At 36.5% G+C, this 21136-nt stretch overlaps 1 protein-coding gene across 2 annotated transcripts; it reads right to left on the bottom strand.

Moving 5' to 3' along the window:
* Positions 1-212: 212 nt before the first annotated feature.
* Positions 213-19424, bottom strand: sts (steroid sulfatase (microsomal), isozyme S). 2 transcript variants are annotated; one of them, XM_067404545.1, is made up of 10 exons: positions 19027-19424; positions 17042-17195; positions 16596-16717; positions 15879-16001; positions 9582-9996; positions 7432-7568; positions 2529-2666; positions 2244-2403; positions 1832-1953; positions 213-1673 (listed from the first exon to the last, which is right to left on the bottom strand). In XM_067404545.1, exons 2-10 carry the CDS (start codon positions 17185-17187, stop codon positions 1285-1287), a joined length of 1752 nt encoding a protein of 583 aa, XP_067260646.1. In that variant the 5' UTR covers positions 17188-17195; positions 19027-19424; the 3' UTR covers positions 213-1284. The 2 variants fall into 2 exon arrangements, with proteins under 2 accessions (XP_067260646.1, XP_067260645.1); XM_067404544.1 differs by lacking the exon at positions 19027-19424 and adding an exon at positions 17358-17447.
* Between the last annotated feature and the right edge of the window lie 1712 nt (positions 19425-21136).

Genomic DNA, 21136 nt, shown 5'->3' with positions numbered 1-21136 from the left:
AAAAAATGCTGGGTTGTTTCAACACAAATTTGGGTCAAATATGGACAAACCCAACCGTTGGGTTAAAAAATGCATTTAAAAATTTTACCCAATGGTTGGGTTTGTCTATTTTTGACCCAAACTTGGGTTGAAACAACCCAGCATTTTTTAGAGTGTAGTGAACATCCCGTCGCTGCCTGCGCTGCTGAGAGCAGCATTTAGATATGTTAATATGTGCTGTGCGTTTACCTCTCGATAACAAAATAAACAACAAAACGACAGTGAGAAAAAAAACAGTTAAAGCATTCGTTCATAGCAAAGTGGATTTGTTTGCACCAGCTTTGCAATGCGGCACTCCAAGTCACTTCACGTCACGTTCATTTATATAGCACTTTATACAACAGATTGCTTCAAAGCATTCAGCTTTACAGTATTAGAAATGAAAATCAGTGTCACTTTTAACTAGAAGATCCATTTCAATTTCTACTATGAAGCATCTTTTCAATGTGTTTGTGTTCATGTTTTACTTGTGTCTCACCTTGATGGACAGAACGGAAAGAAAAAAAAAAATGAACCAAAGAAGATTTTCATGTCAAAGAAGCAGAGCCTCAGCTCACACCTATTACATATTCACCACGGACCAACGGTAGTTTGAAGTGTTTACTATCCAGAGCAAACTTTTCTGTAAAGTTCTCTTTGGCAAGCCGTACTCCAGAAAAAAAATTCATTTTGACCTCGTTCTTTGATTTCACTTGAAGTATATCAGGGCCTTTATTGCTCTTCACATTGTTTACAGTGAAGTTGCACATTTAGCCTATTAGTCTGAGCACATTAGCCAAATTTCAGCTAAATTTCAATTTTGTCAATCTTTATATCACTTTCAAACTACTTGGTAAGCATGTCCACAAATCCACATTACCAACTTAAACCTGTTGTGAAATCTTTCATATTCCTATTGAAATAACTATATTTCGCCAGTGAAAATTTGGTGAACCACATTAAACGGGACCGCTCCTTTAAGTTACCTATTTAAGTTAAAGTCACAGATAGTTCACCCCAAAATGAAAATTTTGTCATCATTTACTCACCCTCATTTTAAACCAAATGCTTGATTTTCTTTTTTTCTATGGAAAGTCAATAGTTAGCAAAACTGCTTGGTTATTTCTTCAAATGATCTTTTTTGTGTGTTCCACAGAGCAACATGAGGTTGAGTAAATGATGGTAATTTTCATTTTTGAGCGAACTATCCCTTTAAGTATTACATGCCCTTCTTATGCATTAAAGTATAAGATTTTGAGTACCGGACTATTCTTCTTGAAGCTCATGTCGTAGCTTCTCTATCTGATGGTCTCGTTCACATCTGCAAAGCTGACTGAGAGAAGAGCAGCAGGGCTGGAGCCAGGGCTTCCATATCATTTGGAGAGGGGAAAGCTGTAATGGGACGGGCTTCAGACTCTGTGTATGACGGCTTACTGCTGCCCTTATGACCTCTAGAACTGAGTAGAACTGGGGCTCAGTGTCTGGACTTAGGGGGGTGCTTTCTGACGGGTCTCTCGACAGGTCATAAAGCAGCGGAGGGTCGTGGAACGTGATAAAGGGCATGATGCAGAAGCAGATATGAGTGTGGAAGCACGCAGAGCTGTTCTCTGGGTAGAAGTCAGGTGTAAAGAAAAAGGCCTTCCAGATTGCACTACCTGGAAAAACAGGGAAACTAGTTTTAAAATCATCATCTCGCTTATCTATCCATGTATCACAGATTATTATATATATATGTGTAATTATTAAGATGATCAAAATAGTTATTAGTTGCTTCATAAGAGTGTAGAAGGGTGGGTGTGCAATTAGGACTCACTGTTAGGCGGGTGCCATCGGACAGCATTCAGTTCGGCATTGCAGTAATGAAACATGAATTCATGTTCAGAATGCTCCACTTGCCCTTGCAGCAGAGGCAAGAGATCATGGCCATCAATGACTCTGTAATGGAAACAAGTTGTAACGTACTGCAATTACTAGCCTATTTAGTGTGTCTAATTAGTAGTTTGGGTGGCCAAAATTCAAAACGTCATTATTCTATGTATTAACTAGCTAACTTGGGCATATGATCATCTTATTAGGTGATTGAAAACACGATTGAATCTATTGATTTCTGTACATCCAAATATTTCAATGTATCTCTCCATTAGTGGATTCTGCACCTTGTATCTGTTGTCTCAGTAACCAAATCCTTGAGTGGCAGATTTTGTTGCTAGGCGACAGATTCTCACCTGCCACTGGGTATGAAAGCACCAGCTAAATTCAGCACCGTGGGGAAAATATCCATGTTGCTAGTGGGCTCATCAATGACCTTCCCGGCAGGCAAGACACCTGGCCAATGAAGAATCCCTGGTATCCGAATCCCACCTTCCCAATTGGTCGACTTGCCAGCTGCTCGAGAGAGGGAAACAGAGCGAGTGAAATCCCACATTTTTACTGTTCACCTTTAAAACTGAAAATAATGCTGAAATGCTTTGTTCATAAGGATGGGCAAACCCTTTGTATATGCAGAATACCTTTGTATATGCCGTTATAACCCCCGTGCATTTCTCCGTGGATTGAAATCTCTTCCAGGTGAGGCCCCTGATCTGAAGTCATGTACACCAGAGTGTTTTGCTTCAAGTTTAAGAGCTCCAGAGTCTGCATGATTTGACCTAAAAACAGCAACAGCATAGTGAGAAGTAAGACAGACAATAAGATTAATATTAAAATACTAAAAACCAACCTATAACTACTAAAAAAAGTTATATTTTTTAGTGAAATGTAGTACTGGACTGATGTAACTTAAACATTCTTGTTTGGGGTTTGTTTAAACCCATAACACTAAGGTATAAACTTTTGCAATTGATTTACACGTAGCACACACTTTTATTTAACCAACTTACAATTGAGACACAACAAGCAGTTTTTTTGTGTTTATAGAAAGTGCTCTGATTACATTTTATGTGATTTAAGTTTAAGTGATGACCAAAGAGGTGTATCTTTAGTTGTCTCTTAAAGGTTGTGACTGTTTTAGCAGATGAAATGATGATGAAAGCTTATTCTACCAGTTCAGTTGAAAAAAACTTAACATACACTACTCTATTCAAACTTTGTTTTGTCAATGTATTTTTAAACTTTCTTTTATAATTGAAATATAAGAATACATTCTGAATATCCTCCATTGATCACTGGTGTCACTGCAAAAAAAAATAATAATAATAATAAAAAAAAAATCCATGTATTTGCATTCTGATTTGTAATTCGTATTTTTTTCATGCATCTGCATAATTTAAAGAGATTGTTCACCCCAAAGTGAAAATTGTCATGACTTTTTCTTTCTCTTTATTTCTGTGTTAACCAGGCACAAGCATAACACATTACACATTATCTACTTCTATAATTCAAATCATGTAAATTGTTAGGCTGCATAGATTAGGTCAGCTGGAACCGGGAACACATCCCATAACACCTGATGTATTCGATACATCATAAGAAGAATGGCGTCTACGCTAATATTAGTCTCTCTCTGTTTATCCCGAGGTTTGACGTAGTCTGCCAGATCCAGGCCGTATCCAGTTGAGATGAAGGACCTGCACCTAGACACGACGAAAACACAGCCCTGAAGTGTCAACTAAACTATCCCCTGTGAAAGCCTCCTTCCCTTTCCGTTCCATATGTATAGATAAAATGTTATCAAATTATTCCAGTTTGCATAGATCCGCAGACAAGACTAGTTTTTTTCTGCATTATGCAGACCAGACAAGTAATTTGGCAATATCACTTTGTAAAAAAGACTAAGCGTCTGCGCACATACACACTTAAACGTGCAAACCTATAGACTAAACACGCAAATGAACCGCAAGAATGCATTAAAGGTCTACGGTTTTCAGTAGAAAGGGTGTAATTTATGCGGCCACTAAGTTATTAATTAACAATTTTTACAACGGAAGTGATTTAATCAAAAATCTACTTTAGCGCAATAATAATATTTTCTTAGAGCTGCTGTAAAGCCAAAAAATGTTTCTATAATCACTGTGAAGCTGCTTTGAAACAATCTGTATTGTGAACAGCGCTATATAAATGAAGATGTTCTTTCTTTCTGATGTTCTGATCTTTTTCTTTCTTTCTCTTTTTCTTTCTTTCTTTCCTTCTTTCTTTCTTTTTCTTTCTCTCTTTCTTTCTCTCTCTCTTTCTCTTTCTTTCTATGACTTTATTCTGCAAAATACAAAAAATTATGTTTTGAAGAATGTTGCTGAGCAAACAGTTTTGGTTACCATTGACTTCCATTGTATGGATGAAAAACCAGTGAGACATTTAAATGACAACATATTTTTCATGTTTAGGTGAACTATACCTTTAACCCTATATAGCCACCATTACACTGCAAAATGGACAAGAGTTCTAATGCAGAACTTCATTTACATAGAACCAAAGCATTAATGTTTTGTGTTTAAATTTTAATAACAAAGTTTAATTTTGATGCCTTCAGGAAACGCAAATCTGGTTACATTTCATTAAAGGTGGCCTAGAATCAAAAATTGAATTTAGCTTGGCATAGTTGAATAACAAGAGTTCAGTACATGGAAAAGACATACGTTGAGTTTCAAACTCCATTGCTTCCTCCTTCTTATATAAATCTCATTTGTCTAAAAGACCTCCGGAAAACAGGCAAATCTCAACATAACACCGATTGTTACGTAACAGTCGGGATCATTAATATGTACGCCCCCAATATTTGCATATGCCAGCTCACGTTCAAGGCATTACACAAGGGCAGGCAGTATTAACGTCTGGATCTGTGCACAGCTGAATCATCAGACTAGGTAAGCAAGCAAGGACAATTGCGAAAAATGGCAGATGGAGCAATAATAACTGACATGATCCATGATTACATGATAGTTTTAGTGATATTTGTAAATTGTCTTTCTAAATGTTTCGTTAGCATGTTGCTAATGTACTGTTAAATGTGGTTAAAGTTACCATCATTTCTTACTGTATTCACGGAGACAAGAGCCGTCGCTATTTTCATTATCAAACACTTGCAGTCTGTATAATTCATAAACACAACTTCATTCTTTGTAAATCTCTCCTACAGTGTAGCATTAGCCACGGAGCACTATCAAACTCATTCAGAATCAAATGTAAACATACAAATAAATACTATACTTACAGGAATCGATGCATGCATGCAGCGTGAATGACGAATGTCTTGTAAAGATCCATTTGAGGGTTATATTAGCTGTGTGAACTTTGTTTATGCACTGTATAACTGCAATTATAGTCGACAGCTCGGGAGGGCAGGGAGTGAGAGATTTAAAGGGTCACGCAGCCTGAATTGGTGCATAGTTAATGATGCCCCAAAATAGGCAGTTAAAAAAATTAATTAAAAAAAATCTATGGGGTATTTTGAGCTGAAACTTCACAGACACATTCAGGGGACACCTTAGACATATTACATCTTTTGAAAAGACGTTCTACGGCACCTTTAAATAGTAATTCACCAGTCTGTCAAAAACAGCCATTTATTATACTAGTCAAAGGTTTTGATACAATTGACTGAATGTGTTGGTTAAAGCTCATTCTTTAATACTTGAATAATACTAGACAAAAACAAATTGTGCCTAGACATGCATTTCGTAAAATATCTTGTTAACTCAAAGACTTAAAAACACAATCCAATTATCTGGATATCAGCTTGCTGTTTGCAACAGAATCAATTCATTCCTTCTGCTTATTCTCCCAAACACTCGACTATGACTAAGAGAACTGTCCTTCGCTTAAAAAGGTTCACTGTTATGCAACAGTGATGTCAGTATCCATTCCGTGCTATCCTTATTGCATTTATATGGTAACGACTCATTTTTCAAAAACAAACAAACAAAAAAAGCTTCATAGACATTTTTAGAAACCATACATTGTGCCCTTTTAAGAGACACTCTTATTGGTTTGTGATAAATTCTTTCTCGGCTCAGCTACCTCAGAAGATGAATTCAGCAAATCTGATAAGTCTGATTAATTAAATGTAAAAACAGCAAAAAGATGTAGTTCAGTTTGAGATAATAGCTTATCACCATGTCTTTCAATGTAAGGCCAAAAGTATGTGGCATCTGAACCAGCTAATTGAGGTCTTTAGGATTACTAGAAGCTTCCAGGTAAGTGTTCTGGAGATGGTTAGAGATACACTCTGCAGAACAGTGGCAATCTAGGAGTGGAGTTGAATGTGCCTTTAAGTGATACTCCACCCAGAAAATGAGAATTCTCATATCATTTCCTCACCCTCATGCAGTCCCATGTGCATATGACTTTCTTTCTTCAGAAGAACACAAACAAAGATTCTGAGAAAAATAATCTTTACGAGTCCATATAATGCAATTTGATGCTTCAAAAAACACAAAAATAAACATGATGGTAATATACACCACCCCAATTGATAATTCAATGTATTCTGAAGCCAAATGATAGGGGTGGGTGTCTGTGTAAGAAAATACAAATTTAAACGATAAACCATCGCTCCGGGTCAACTGTCATACGTACCTGTCATGAGAACGCTGTAAAGCACTACGTCAGGATGTTGTGAAATATGATGAAAGTGGCGCAGAAGCACAGAGGATCATCATGTCTCACACAAGTTTTGCATTGCGCTGATGCTTATGTTGACCGTGAACTCGTATGAACCAGTGTATGACACTTGGCCAGAAGCAATGCTTTATATTTAAAATGTTTGTATTTTTATTACACACACCTTAAGTTTTGCTTTAGTAGACATTGATTCATCAACTTGGGTCTTTTAGATTCCCTGTTCACTTTGTGTGATTTTTGAAGCATCTACTTTGGGAATGCCATATATTTGCATTATATGGACTCACAGAGATGAATTAGTCATATACATCTGGGTCAGCAGGAGGGTAAATGATATATAAATAATGAGAGAAATTTTATTTTTGGGTGAAGAATCCTTTTAATATGGAGTCGGCCCCATTTAACAGCTTTCTTAAAAGGTTAGAGAAAATTATCCCATAATTTACTCATCCTGAAGTGTATATGACTTTCTTCTTTCATCCAAACACAATACTGGAGTTATATTAAAAAATATCCTGGCTCTTCCAAGCTTTATAATGGGAGTGAATAGTAAGTGAGATTTTGAAGCCCAAAAAAGAACATCCATCCATCCATCTTAAAAGTAATCCATACGACTCCAAGGCTTCCAAAGCTTGGAAGAGCTGAATGTTAACTCTTATTGTGTTTGGCTGACAGAATTTTCATTATTTGGCAAACTATTACTATCCCTATCCCTATTGGCTATGGAGTGCACAAATTCAAGCATGGTAGTCATGGGTGTCCACACACTTTTGGCCATTTAGGGTACTTGCTTTTAAATTTATCAATTTATCTTTAGAATATTTCTGTGACAAGGCAAAGTCAAAAGTCATACAGTACCTACACTCCAGTCTACCTCCATGACTGCATCACCATAGAGGCCATGCTGGCTTTTCCCCCTGAAGAGAGGAGAGGCAAAAAGTCCAGTGTGGACTTGAATAAACGAGAAGAAGAGCAAGAAAGGCCTCTCTGAATTCCTGTGGAAAAAAACAAAACAAAAAAAACCTTAATGTTTCATCTTACATGACCATTGGACAAACAAAGCACATTATTTCAGGGTTGAATTATCCCATCAGATCAAGGATCAGAGCCTGGCTGAAAGGGATTTGCTTTCATGTGAGTTTTCATAAGGATTTATTGATGACATGTCTTACAGTGCCTTACAATGCATACAATAGTGCAATGAGAGAATATAAACTTGATCATTTAATATAAGAATATTTCATTGGTTCTGCAGATGAAACCACAATTTCCCAACAAACCGATTCTCTGTGATACAGGTAAGAATTGAGATACTGTATTTCAATAAAACAAATTCTGTCATTATTTTCTCACCCACATGTCATCTTAAGCCCTTATAACTGACTTTATTCCATTGAGCACAAAATGACAAATTTTGAAGATTTCTTTTTCACAAAATAAATTGGAACTAGTGCGTTCAAACTTCAAAGGACACAAAAGAACCATTACAGTATCATAAAAGTGGTCCATATGATTTCAAATCTATTTCAGATCTTCTGAAGCCATGCAATAAACCTTGGTCATTTTTCACTGAAAATTATACTTTTATGGTGCGTTTGTGTCTTTTTAGAAGCTTGAAAGCCTTGAAGCTGGAATACAGACTTGTGCAGATTTGGGGCAGTCAGAATGAACAGATTTCAGGAGACCCTATGCCAGGGGTTCTGACAGTACGTTTGTAATAATAAGATTATTAAAGTTTATTGGTTGATAATGTTTTAATTCTTTATTATTGTTCTTTCTAGTTGTGTTCTTTTGCACTTTAATGTTCAAGGTTCATTTTGTATTAGAATACAATATATGTTATAATCAAATTATTAATATAATTGTTATTACTGTTTTGTTTTTGTTTTTTCTTTATGTTATTGAGAGAACATCACTGCAGTTTATTTTTTCAACCTGCATTTTTCTAGTGTAATTCAATACCGTGATAAAAGTTTCAGCAGTTATTGTGATATGAAAATTGTATACGTCACATACATAACTGTGCCTGGCTGTATCTCTATATATATTGTAATAAAATGAATAATCCTTAAGAAAGCTTCAGTCCCATGCTATAAAAATCATAAAATCATATTATTATTATTATTATTTTATTACAATTATTTCAGTATGATATATTTTTATGAGAAGCAAACTGACATACAGTAAGATGATGTCTCAGAGGAATGTATCAGAATTTAACAAACTTTGTGCTTAAAACAACCAAAACGATCTGCCAATAAAGTCAGAAAAATAAACAAAGTTTGCTTTAAAAAAAAAAAAAAAAAAGTTTCTTTTATGGTCTAAGGCTGACCCTCCGTGTATGATGGGCACATTTGTTTTTTGTTTCGTTTTTTTAGGTTCAGACTGAATCCATTTAGACAGAGGATTTCAAACTTGTTTGATATTTTGAGCCAATTTTAGGACACATACTGTTTTCTTTTGTCATGAGTCTCCTAGAAGCAACAAGGCACATGTTTCTGCATGAGTTTGTGTTTGGAACAACTTAAAATTCTGGACATGCGTGATCCTCAATCGTTTAGGGCAGTTTTTAAGCCCAGCTTTTCTCTATAACCATTTTCAAAGTCAGCAAGTGTATGATTCCTGGTGTTTTAAAATCTGTTCTGAATTTAAATTAAAAAGATGTGCAGTGTACTTCAACATTTTTTCCCCCATGCATTGTAGTTGCAAGAGCGACCTGTATACTCGTCAAAATATATCCTTTTATGTACCACAGAGAAAAGAGTGTAATACAGGTTTAGAATGAAAATGAGTACATGACAGAATTTCATTTTTTGGGTGAAGTCAGAGGGTTAATGAAATTAATAAGGCAAAGGCTTAAACAAGACCTTCAGTTTCAATACAGACCTTTCAAAATGGATTGACAATTTCCTTTGATATTATTTCAGTCACTGCATTTGCTAAGCTCAAACGGAGTACCTACGAAAGCTTTTTGTACTTTAACATGGATATAAAAAGTAGACACATACCTTTCCAGATACTCTATGGCTTCACTGGTCATCCTTTGAGTGAGGTTCTCTGATGTATATGGTTGCTCAACAATCTCCGTCCCTCGCATGACAAAGCAATTTAGATTGGGGAATGTGTATAACACCGCACCAAAGACACTAACCAACACCCCTACCAGGACCAGAAAACCAAAAACTACCTTCCTGGTCACAGTTATTGTCCCTCTAATATGGAGTAACACCAGGGAAACTAGACCAATTCCAAGGGCGTTGTATGGAATGTGAGCATGGACGTGATGTAAGACAGAGCCATGTCCAGGCTGGCAGTCCCGAAGGTGCGTCATAATGGTGCCATAGAAGTAGTCAAAGCCATGAGATTTAGGATGGTGGCAGTAGTCGGCACTGTCTTCACAGTTGAGACCCAGGTGCCATTTCCCTAAAAAAAAAAAAATAAAAAATGTGTTTACAAAATTTAGCAATTGATGGCTGGCAAAAAATGATATTAAAGCAAAACAAAATGCATTAGTATTGAATGTTTCTTATTCTAACGTTCATTCAATGGCCACGTTCACACAGCATCAGAATACGGTTGTCTGTTCTGTATTTGAGTCCCTATGTTCACACAGAGTTCAGTTATTTATGGGAGTGACAACTGCATAACCGAATGCACATCTGTAAATTTTCAGGACTCACCAATCGTACTGGACAACTAGATGTCTGTAACATCATACAGTGGGAGAGAGGCGCTCTGCGTTGCACAAACACAAGTCTGCCGTGTGTTGCGGGTTTTCGTGTAGTTGTGCTTTCGGTAACTTAAAACGATGGAGATATGAGTTCTGTGTCATCTGAAGGTTTTAGATCCAGTCATCTTCGCATGACTCAAATGCTATGCTCTCCATAAAAGCTACTGTTGGTTAATGAAGATTTGACAGATGAATTCACAGTTCGATTGGACTCTTGTCGTGTCGAAAGTTTTATGGACGTCACCATCTTTGATATTACGTTGGTCACTGCCGTTTTGGTAAGAGATCAAGGGCTTAACTCCCGTTGCACATTCATACAGACAGATTTTGAGGAAGGTACTCAGTTTGAGCTTAGCAAATGCAGTGACTGAAATAATATCAAAGAAAATTGTCAATCCATTTTGAAAGGTCTGTATAGAAACTGAAGGTCTTTCTTAAGCCTTTGCATTATTAATTTCATTAACCCTCTGACTTCATCCAGTCATTATGTACTCATTTTCATTCTAAACCTGTATTACTCTCATTTCTCTGTGGAACATAAATGATTTATTTTGAAGAGTGTACAGGTCATTCTTGCAACTACGATGAAGGGGGGGGGGTATTCTTGTCGCTTCATAACATTGAGGTTGAACCACTGTAGTCACATTAACTGTTTTAAATGCATATTTAGTAGCTTTCTGGGCATTGAAAGTGTATTTGTCTTGCTGGCAATGAAGTCTATTTCAGTTGCCTCCAAATACCAACGCACCCACAATGCACCTGAACACACCTTGTGACCAGCACGCACATGGGCACACAAATGGACGCAAATGCATTTGCTATTTGAACAATGTGGCGCAGGACGTGAAAATGATAACTGCGTCGGGCTGAAACTAGCAAAAAACACTTGTCGCGCCTAGCACCGCATTGCACTGGGTGTATGATAGGGCCCTATATCTCACTATAGAAAATGGCTCAGTCATAATATAAAAAAAAAAAAAAAAGTTATTTAAATTTATTATTATCATTATTATTATTCAAATTGCTTGGCTTCCTAAAAACCTAGGTGTGAATGTAATGTGAACTGAGACGCTATCACAAATAAAAAGAAGTTTGAAGACCAGGTACAAGTCAATACAAAGTTATTGTTTTACCCATGTTCAATTTGGTCATGGAAAATGAGTTAAACCTATTATCTTTGCTTTCTAAAGTGCACAAGATTGCTTCAAGGACCTCCATGTATTTAGTTGCCATGTAGTTACTTGCAAAGCATTCATCTCACCATCTTCTTCAAATTTTTTCACACATTTACCAGCAAACAACAAATTTTCCAGGTTTGCCAGAGACAACAGACTCAAATATCAAATATCAAACAATACCTTTCGGTCTTTCTCTCGCCCCTTGGGTGTTAAAGTCGGCTTTGAGAAATGTCGTTTTCAGTGTGTCTGCTTATTTAAACAATCTGCTTCTCTGTACATCCTTTCAGAATGGGGAAGGGACAAGCAGATTCCTTCAGGATGTGCCTTTGCCTTTGGGGCCTAATGGCCTCGACATGGGCTGTTAATCTCTTGGGGTTATTGCAAATGACAGAGTTTGCAAGACCCTTTATTTCTAAGAACTGCAATCTAGTGAGCACCAGTTTCACTGAGGAAAGTCGATAAACATGAGCACTCATTTGCTGACAGCCCGAGTTTGAGGGCAGAACAGTGAAGAGGTTATGGCCACCATAATTTTAATGGAGAAACATGAATTATCTTGAATTATTCTTTTTGTTTCTGGTGTTGAAACTCACACTGCATTCTGGTCAGATCAGACAACACCACAGAGGTGGAATGCATAAATCAGCAGGGTGACAACCACTTGCCACAGCTGCACAGTTTGGCAGTTAAGTGGAGGAATGCACATTCCCATTCATTATGTGTGACACTAATCAACTGGTGACTCAAGTGTGAGAGAGATACGGATGTGCCATTTTATAAAGGATGAACTTCGTTTAAAAAAACACTAAAACCATCCTGGGATCTAACTGTGGAACACACTCCCTCAATCCCCTTTTGAACCAAACACTGATTTCCTACAAAAGATGAAAAGCATCTACTTTTCCTAAAGACAGCTTTAGAGCTTGCACTGTTTCTTGCAAAGTGAGTCAGCAAGCTGCATGCTCCATCACTGTACCCCACATTTGTCCCTGAGATGAGCCACTAATTCTTTAGCTGCCGTCTGTGGAGCTGCTGGCTTTTCATCCAGTAGTATATCATGTGGTATCACTGATTTTGATACACATGACAATACAAACTGCAAAAGTGAAAAAAATAAATAGATAAAAAAAGAAAAAAGAAAAAAAGATGCATCATAAATTATCTAAATGTGTTTTGGCGCAACCATCTGCTTATTCCATTTTCTCACAAAAGGTGCTTTTCCTTGCAAATATTTAATGTGTCAACATATAGTGAGATACAACATACAGTCAGATATAAAATCTAAAATATCTAATATCTAAAATGCATAATAAATATTGAGAAAACTAGTGGTTGGGTGGATGGAGGGGTCTTTAGTATTGATGTAACTATTTTAATGAAATATAGAAATAATACAATAAAATGGTATGTGTTGTAACATTCTAACTTTCAATCTTGGATTATTTTAGAAGTATAATTTTTTAAAACTAATAGCAAGTAAAATTGCTGGACATCCTTTTGTCTCATGTCTCGAGAATCAGTGATATTAAATTACATTAGCGCAAGCTTGTAACCCCAGGACGGCTTAAGCAATCATTCTACATTATGGACGTGCTATATAATCAGTCCAAAGATATAAGCGTCAAGTTAACTTGAACATCACTGCACTTTATAATGAGATTTTAAAGGCTGTATATTACTGCACCATTCTGTGTAAGTCCAATGTTTAAAAATAAATGTATATACACTGTGTGCAGAATTATTAGGCAAGTTGATTTTCTGATCATATTTTTTTTTCCAAGCACATTTGTACCACTCTTTGAAGAATTTATCTTCCAGAATCTGGCAGTAAGTTTTGGAAGATCATTTTTAGTCCATCGCAAGATGGACATTTCAGGATAAGAGATGGACTAAAAAGTGAACTCCCACACCTGCTAGATTCTGGAAGATAAATTCTTCAAACAGTGATAAAAGAGGATGTGGTGCTGGTCCTTCAGGAGTCACTCTCAAGCTGTCCGTCTATAAGGCCTTTAAAACCCAGTCTTCATGTATTTTATAACACTTCAGCTTATGATTCGTATTAAGTGCGGGTCATTTTTTAGGATTCTTTAGCTAATCTAAGTCTCTGAGATCCTGACACCTTGCACTTCTGGAGACTCCAGGTAGGTTTCAGTTCTGGAAAATGGTGTCGCTGGAGACTAAAGGGTTCCTGATGGTTTCACACTTAATTCTTCACCTTATTTCTTAATTCTTTTGCAGTGTCTTTTCTTTTCCACCTGTTTTTGTATGACCCAGCTGACTCACTGAGCATTTTGCTGTCCCTTGGTCATGCTTTAACTTTGCAATTTCTAGTATTGCATTAGTATTGCGTCCTTCTCATGAGTATTTAATATTTTTTGACTTTTCAGTCTGAGTTAAATCTCTTTTTTGGCTCATTTTGCCTGTAAAAGAAAACCTGCCTAATAATTCTGCCTAATAATAACACCTGAATATAAGGCATTTTTCATTTCCAGCCTTCATGAACAATTATATATCACTTATAAATGATTAAAAACAATATTAATAGTAGTTATTAAGATTGATGTGGATTGGAATTGGTAAAATATGCTTGGAAAAAAAAATATGATCAGAAAATCAACTTGTCTAATAATTCTGCACACAGTGTATAATTTATTAATTTGATTAATACAAACTATGAAGAGATGATAGCACAAGCACTGGAATACCCAAGTTCTGGAATGTAGAGCGGTTTATAATTAGATATATAAAGGGGTACTTCACCACTGGCAAAAGAAAGCTGTTGCCATAGTATTCAATTTTTTGCCATAATGCTGTTTAAAGACAAGACAAAGTACAATACGATTTTCAGTGACAAACCTACCCTTACAATAGCCGTTCTGTTGATAACCCTCTGTCGATCTGACTATCGGTAGGAAGGGATACAAAAATGTGGAAGTATAATCAGTAGTTTTCATGAAAGCCCTGGAGCTGTCAGAAGTTTTTGGATTCCTGACAAATAATCGTGAATTTCTCGGTCCAGGGGCCTTGTGTATAAAACTTTATGTAGATTTCATCCCAAAAGTGCATGTATGCACAAAAGCTAGATTTTACCAGAACCTGCGCAAAATTCCCTTTATAAAACCCAGTCAGCAGAAGATTGTGAGTACATGCATTTCCACCCCATCTCTTTCCCGAAATAACCATATGGAGCTTACAACGCCTTAGTTTTACTATGCATATCCTCATCTGCATATAGTTTCCATATGCATATTCCCATCCACATGATATCATGTTTAATAGTACAAGACGTTAGGAAAATATGAGATATGGACTATAAATGCCATTTGTGCAGTACATTAGATTGCTAAAAATCATTTAGTAAGCTTGTCTTATTTTAGAACATCAGAATATCTGAAAAAGCAAAATTGTATTAAATACTTTTCAGAGAAATTCACTGGCCAAATAGTATCAATTTAAACAAATAAAATGCATGTAATTTTGCCTATAAAGGTAAACAGCACGTCATTGACAAGACATTTTAAAAGTAAAACATGCAAATCTTACAGTTTACTTTAAATTCTATGCTTTAAATGCTGTAAATACCTGCACATGACATCAACAGCACACCTCCATGCAGCAGTGGTTGTACAGTTTTGTCATCAAACCTATTAAAATGGCTAATGGGACCGTTCTACCATCGAACAAAAGATCACTGTTCTTATGAGAAATATTTTCTCAGAACATGAGTTCTGCAATATAGTTTTAAGAATAATTATCATGCACCTATTACTCTTCGCTGCCGTTAAATAGCAACATGCCACAGGAAAAGCATATCCACTACAAATATTTCTAAATTCATATAATTTTTGTTTAACTTTCTAATTTGTATAATGACTTTATGTAATTTCAGTGCTTAACTCCAGAATGCCTACACAAGGTTTAGAGTGTGCAGACAGTGTGCTTATGTTTACGGCAAGTTATTTTTTTATAAATCCAGATATGTGCGTGGAAAATTGCATAAGCACAATTCAATGCCTTTTTTTGTGCATACGCAACGTTTATACGCCCCAGAGAATGAGTAAATATTGTTTGTTTATATATACTACTGACATAAAAATACAAAGTGTGGGTTGATAATTGGTGAAGTTACACTTTAAGGTACAGTATATCTCCAATTCTCTTACAATACTGGTTTCACCACACTTCCCCCCTTACAGTCAAAAAGAAAAAGATATATGCTAAGGATTGTGCAATGGTAGGTAAAGGCAGGGACAGGAGGTGGAGCTCCCGTGTCATTGCCGTGACCTGCCGGTCAGCCACCACATGTATTGTCGTTGATCACGTCCAAGGCATTTCCCACAGTGACATACTGTACAGGACTCTGTTACTAGATAACCAGGTTTATGAAAGTAACATACCAATTACAGCAGTGGAATAGCCTTGCCCTTTGACAGCCTTCGCAAAGGTGATTTCCTCTTGTGGAAGGCCTCCTGATGATGCAGAAAAGAGAAAAACTCCCATACGGCCTTGTGCTGCCATTCCTATGCCGTCAAAAAAAAAAAAAAAAATCATGTGCACATGAACTATTTTTAAGGTGTCATAGTTAAATGTTACAATGGTAAGTGCATCTATAATCACATTGTTAACCCTTCTTTTACACCTACCCATATATACTAAACCTGTCCCTAACCTTACCCGTATCTAATCTCAATAGCAGCAAAAGTGTTTTGCAATAGAACATGAATACAAGCTGCATTTACATGGACCCTAATAAACCAATTGTAATTGGACTAGTAGCCCAGTCAGAATAAAAAAGTAACAAAGTCAATCGGAATGAACTGATGCACAGTTGAACAAAAGATGAATTAAGGTCTTACGGTTGTGGAACGACATAAGGGTGAGTACTTAATGACAGACATTTCATTTTTGGGTGAACTAGCCCTATAATTCTAACCTCTGTGCCCCTTATTACTATTACTACTAATATAAAAACATTAAACAGGACAAATAATAATAATAATAATATTATTTGTCCTGCTATTTAGCATAAAACTCTCACACACAGAAGTGTTTTAAACATATATGCTTTAAAAGCAGCACATATTGCTTATTTCAGCAGTAACTGCAGGACTGACCTGATCGGATAGGGTATCTGCCTGTGAGGAAGGCTGCCCTGCTGGGAGTGCAGAGCGGCGCAGCAGCTATGTGTTGGGTCAGTTTCACCCCTTCCAGGGCCAGTCTGTCAATGTTAGGCGTCCTGCAGACCAGGACAACCACAATACAACACAGTCTCATTATGCTTGCGAGAGAAATGTCTGTTCATATGGGACCAAAATATTCTTCATCTTTGAAACATATATGAACCCATCAAAAGGAAATTTCCCTGCATGTCAAATCTACTTTGCTTGCATAGGCAACATTTATTTCTGTGAGAACTGACTTGACACTGCTAGCATTAATGTGCACTACATCATATGCAGAGAACATAACAGCTAAAAGGAGATGTTCACATAACATGTCTATAGGCAGACAGCTAGCGGATTTCCTGGTAGAAAATAAAGGTTGAATTTTATTAATAAACCTGAGGGTTGTGTTTCCGTAGCATCCAAGGTCTCCAATTCCCAAATCGTCCACCATCATGAAGACAAAATTAGGTTTTGTACCACTCTGTGCATCAGTAGAGAGAAGCAGGCCAAGAGTGCACAGGATCCATAGAAAGGATTTCATTATACACCCTGGAATAGAAAGAAGTTAACAAAAACAGAAAATAGAAGAACAAAGAACATTTTGTGTCCTTCAACATGCTTAAACTGAATAAAAACTACAAATAAGATATAGGGGTCTAGTTTAAAGGGTTAGTTCACCCCAAAATAAAAATAATGTCATTTATTATTCACCCTCATGAGTCATGTCGTTCTACACCCGTAAGACCTTCATTCATCTTCGGAACACAAATTAAGATATCTTTGATGAAATCCGTTGGCTCAGTGAGGCTTGCATAGCCTGCAATGACATTTCCTTTCTCAAGATCCATAAAGGTACTAAAAACATATTTAAATCAGTTTATGTGAGTTCAGTGGTTCAATATTAAAGGTGCCCTTGATTCAAAAATTGAATTTATCTTGGCATAGTAAAATCACAAGAGTTCAGTACATGGAAAAGACATACAGTGAGTCTCAAACTCCATCGTTTCCCCCTTCTTATATAAATCTCATTTGTTTAAAAGACCTCCGAAGAACAGGCGAATCTCAACATAACACTGACTGTGTTACAATGTTTCATTGGAGCACCAGATTTAAAGGGGCCGCGTACCCTGAATCAGCTCATTTATAATGATGCCCCAAAATAGGCAGTTAAAAAAATGAATTAAAAAAAATCTATGGGGTATTTTGAGCTGAAACTTCACAGACACATTCAGGGGACACCTAAGACTTATATTACATCTTTTAAAAAAAGTTCTAGGGCACCTTTAATATTATAAAGTGACGAGAATATTTTTGGTGAGCCAAAAAAATAACAAAACTTATATGGTGATGGCCAATTTCAAAACACTGCTTCAGGAAGCTTCGGAGCGTTATGAATCTTTTGTGTCGAATCATGATTCGGATCGCGTGTCAAACCGCTGAAGCTGAAATCACATGACTTTGGCGCTCTGAACTGCTGATTCGACACAAAAGATTCATAATGCTCCAAAGCTTCATGATGCAGTGTTTTGAAATCGGCCATCACTAAATACGTTTTTGTTTTTTTGTTTTTTGTTTTTTGGCGCTCCAAAAATATTTTCGTCGCTTTATAATATTAATATTGAACCAGTGTACTCACATGAACTGATTTAAATATATTTGTATTACATTAATGGATCTTGAGAGAGGAAATGTCATTGCTGGCTATGCAGGCCTCATGGAGCCATTGGATTTCAACAAAAAATATCTTAATTTGTGTTCCAAAGATGAACGAAGGTCTTACGGGTGTGGAACGGCATGAGGATGAGTTATAAATGACTTAATTTTAATAAATTTAATTTTTGGGTGAACTAACCCTTTAAGGCCGAAAGAGGTATATTGTTGTTTAATTAATTTAATTAATTGGGAGTTTTTGGGGGGTTTTATTTCTATTTTGCTTTAATTTATTTTTATTTTAGGTTTATTTCAAGTCATCTTAGTACTTGAACTTATTTTGTTTTGTTTTTTATAGTTGACAACATTTGAATTTTTTTCAAAGAAATCAATATTTGAGTAGAACATTTTTTAAGTTATTTCAATTACCAAATACGATTTTAATAGTTTTAGTTTTTGTTAAGCAACACTGCTGGAGCCTCGAAAAAAACAAAAAACAAAAAAAACTGCTGAATGGCATTAACATTATGAGAGTTTAAAAACAATATATAAGTCACTACTGAGTGCACGAGGTCAATGACCGCTCGTGTATCTACAATAGGATACCTATATAATCCAATTTTTGCATTCCTAAATACTGAAATGCTGAACTAGCATATACAACACGTTTTAAATACAGACTAAATATTATATTTTTTCATCCTAAAACGGACTGTCTGCCGTAGCCTACCTGATACACCCGGGACGAGAAAGAAATCATCTGACGGCTGACAGAAACATTTCTCTACAGATGGCAGTTAACGCATAACATGCTCTAGTCCAGTGTAAACAAACATTACGTTCACGATATAAGGAAGCTGAGCACAAGATCACGTGCTTCAAGCATGTTCGCGCATTGATTGGTCAGCTGCTAGCGAGGAAATGACTTTTTATAGCCCAATTAACAATTTTGACCTTTAATCTCCTCTGTGTCCAAAACAAAGCACTTTCAGCTTCACTCGAATGAAATACTAAAATAAAATGTCCACGAGGGACCTGGAAAAGCCAGGCATTTGCGATGTTGTTCCTGTTCCATGCATTCTCTGCTTAGCAGCAGTCATTTTCTCTCAGACAAAATGGTCTTTGTTTCATGCTTCTCCTGACATGTAAGAAAGACTTTCGTTTTTGTTTGCCTGCCGCAACATACTTAGAGATCATACTTATAGATTTTCAGTGAAATAGCGCCACCTCTTGCTCGTTTTTAATACAAAAGAAAGCCACTCCTCCCTGAATCAGTATCGTCTACCGTTCATGACAGTTAAGAGATCATGCTATGACAAGCCTGTCAAAACACTGTTTGCAAACGATAATCCCGTCGCATATTAGCATAATATTTAAATTTTAACTTTTAAAGCTGGCACATCACAGACTGACAGAAATTGCTCTGAAATTAGCTCTTTTGAGGTTTATCTCATTGTGCTGGGATAGTGTGCATTGATGGTGAATGAGCTCCCTCAGTGGAAATGTGTTTTGAGTTTTTTCTCTTTTATATTAGGCTTAGTAGGATGCAATGTCAGCCTACAGATCTATTTCATACAAACTGCAGCAGTCTCATGCTGTTCAGCTCAGAAATATTCTGGGTTCAGCAATCGACACCTCTTGTGGCGTAATGATTACCAAATATTAAATGAGTTCTTCCTTTAAAAAAACGAGGCACTCAGTGGAAGTGACTGGAACCATGTTAAAATTCTCACAATTTTACAACTGCCTTGAAAACATAATGCCTAACAATGACCAAAAGCACAACACCATCATGTTAAAGTGTTAGTTCACCCAAAAATGAATATTCAGTCATTTATTACTCACCCTCATGCCGTTCCACATCCGTAACACCTTTGTTCATCTTCAGAACACAAATTAAGATATTTTAGTTAAAATCCGATGGCTCAGTGAGGCCTGCGTAGCCAGCAATGACGTGGCTCAGTGAGGCCTCAGTGAGCAACAAGAATATTTTTGGTGCGCCAAAAAAACAAAATAACGACTTATGTAGTGTTGGCCGATTTCAAAACACTGCTTCAGGAAGCATCGGATCGTTATGAATCAGCGTGTCGAATCATGATTCGGATCGCGTGTCAAACCGGCAAACTGCTGAAATCACATGACTTTGGCGCTCCGAACAGCTGATTCGACACGCTGATTCTCCGAAGCTTCCTGAAGCAGTGTTTTAAAATCGGCCATCACTATATAAGTCATTTTGTTTGTTTTTTGGCGCACCAAAACTATTCTCATTGCTTTATAATGTTAATATTGAACCACTGTACTCACATGAACTGATTTAAACATGTTTCTAGTACCTTTATGGATCTTGAGAGAGGAAATATCATTGCTCCCTATATACAGGCCTCACTGTGCCATCAGATTTCAACTAAAATATCTTAATTTGTGTTCCGAAGATTAACGAAGGTCTTACGGGTGTAGAACGGCATGAGGGTGTGTAATAAATGACTGAATTTTCATTTTTTAACTAACCCTTTAAGTTTTAACCCTTTAACTAACCCTTTAGGTTCAAGTAAACTGAATTATTGACTAAACCAACTTAAACAATGCATGAACATATTAATCTGATTATTTAATGATCAATTGCTAGTAAATAATAGCACTTACGTGCTAATGTTATTAGCAATAAGACTCAACATTCAGCATTTTTAGTCTTAGAGTTCTACAGTCTATTTTCGCCCTATAGCAGAGGCTCTTCACAACAATGGGAACCCCTGCAAAACTACATAAAAAAACCCCTACATTGAAACCCTATGAAGCATAATATTAAACACTAACCCATATCTCGCTATATTAATCTTGTG

The sequence above is a fragment of the Chanodichthys erythropterus genome, chromosome 12, assembly GCF_024489055.1.
Source record: "Chanodichthys erythropterus isolate Z2021 chromosome 12, ASM2448905v1, whole genome shotgun sequence".
Classification (NCBI taxonomy): domain Eukaryota; kingdom Metazoa; phylum Chordata; class Actinopteri; order Cypriniformes; family Xenocyprididae; genus Chanodichthys; species Chanodichthys erythropterus.
The sequence above is the reverse complement of the archived record's forward strand: the minus strand, read 5'-3'. Positions and strand labels throughout refer to the sequence as shown.

Coding starts and splice junctions, on each gene's coding strand:
- sts (XM_067404544.1), bottom strand. Junction 16,002..16,595: donor CAGATACCCTATCCGATCAG/GTCAGTCCTGCA, acceptor TTGACGGCATAG/GAATGGCAGCACAAGGCCGT. Junction 9,997..15,878: donor CTATTCCACTGCTGTAATTG/GTATGTTACTTT, acceptor TTTTTTTTTTAG/GGAAATGGCACCTGGGTCTC.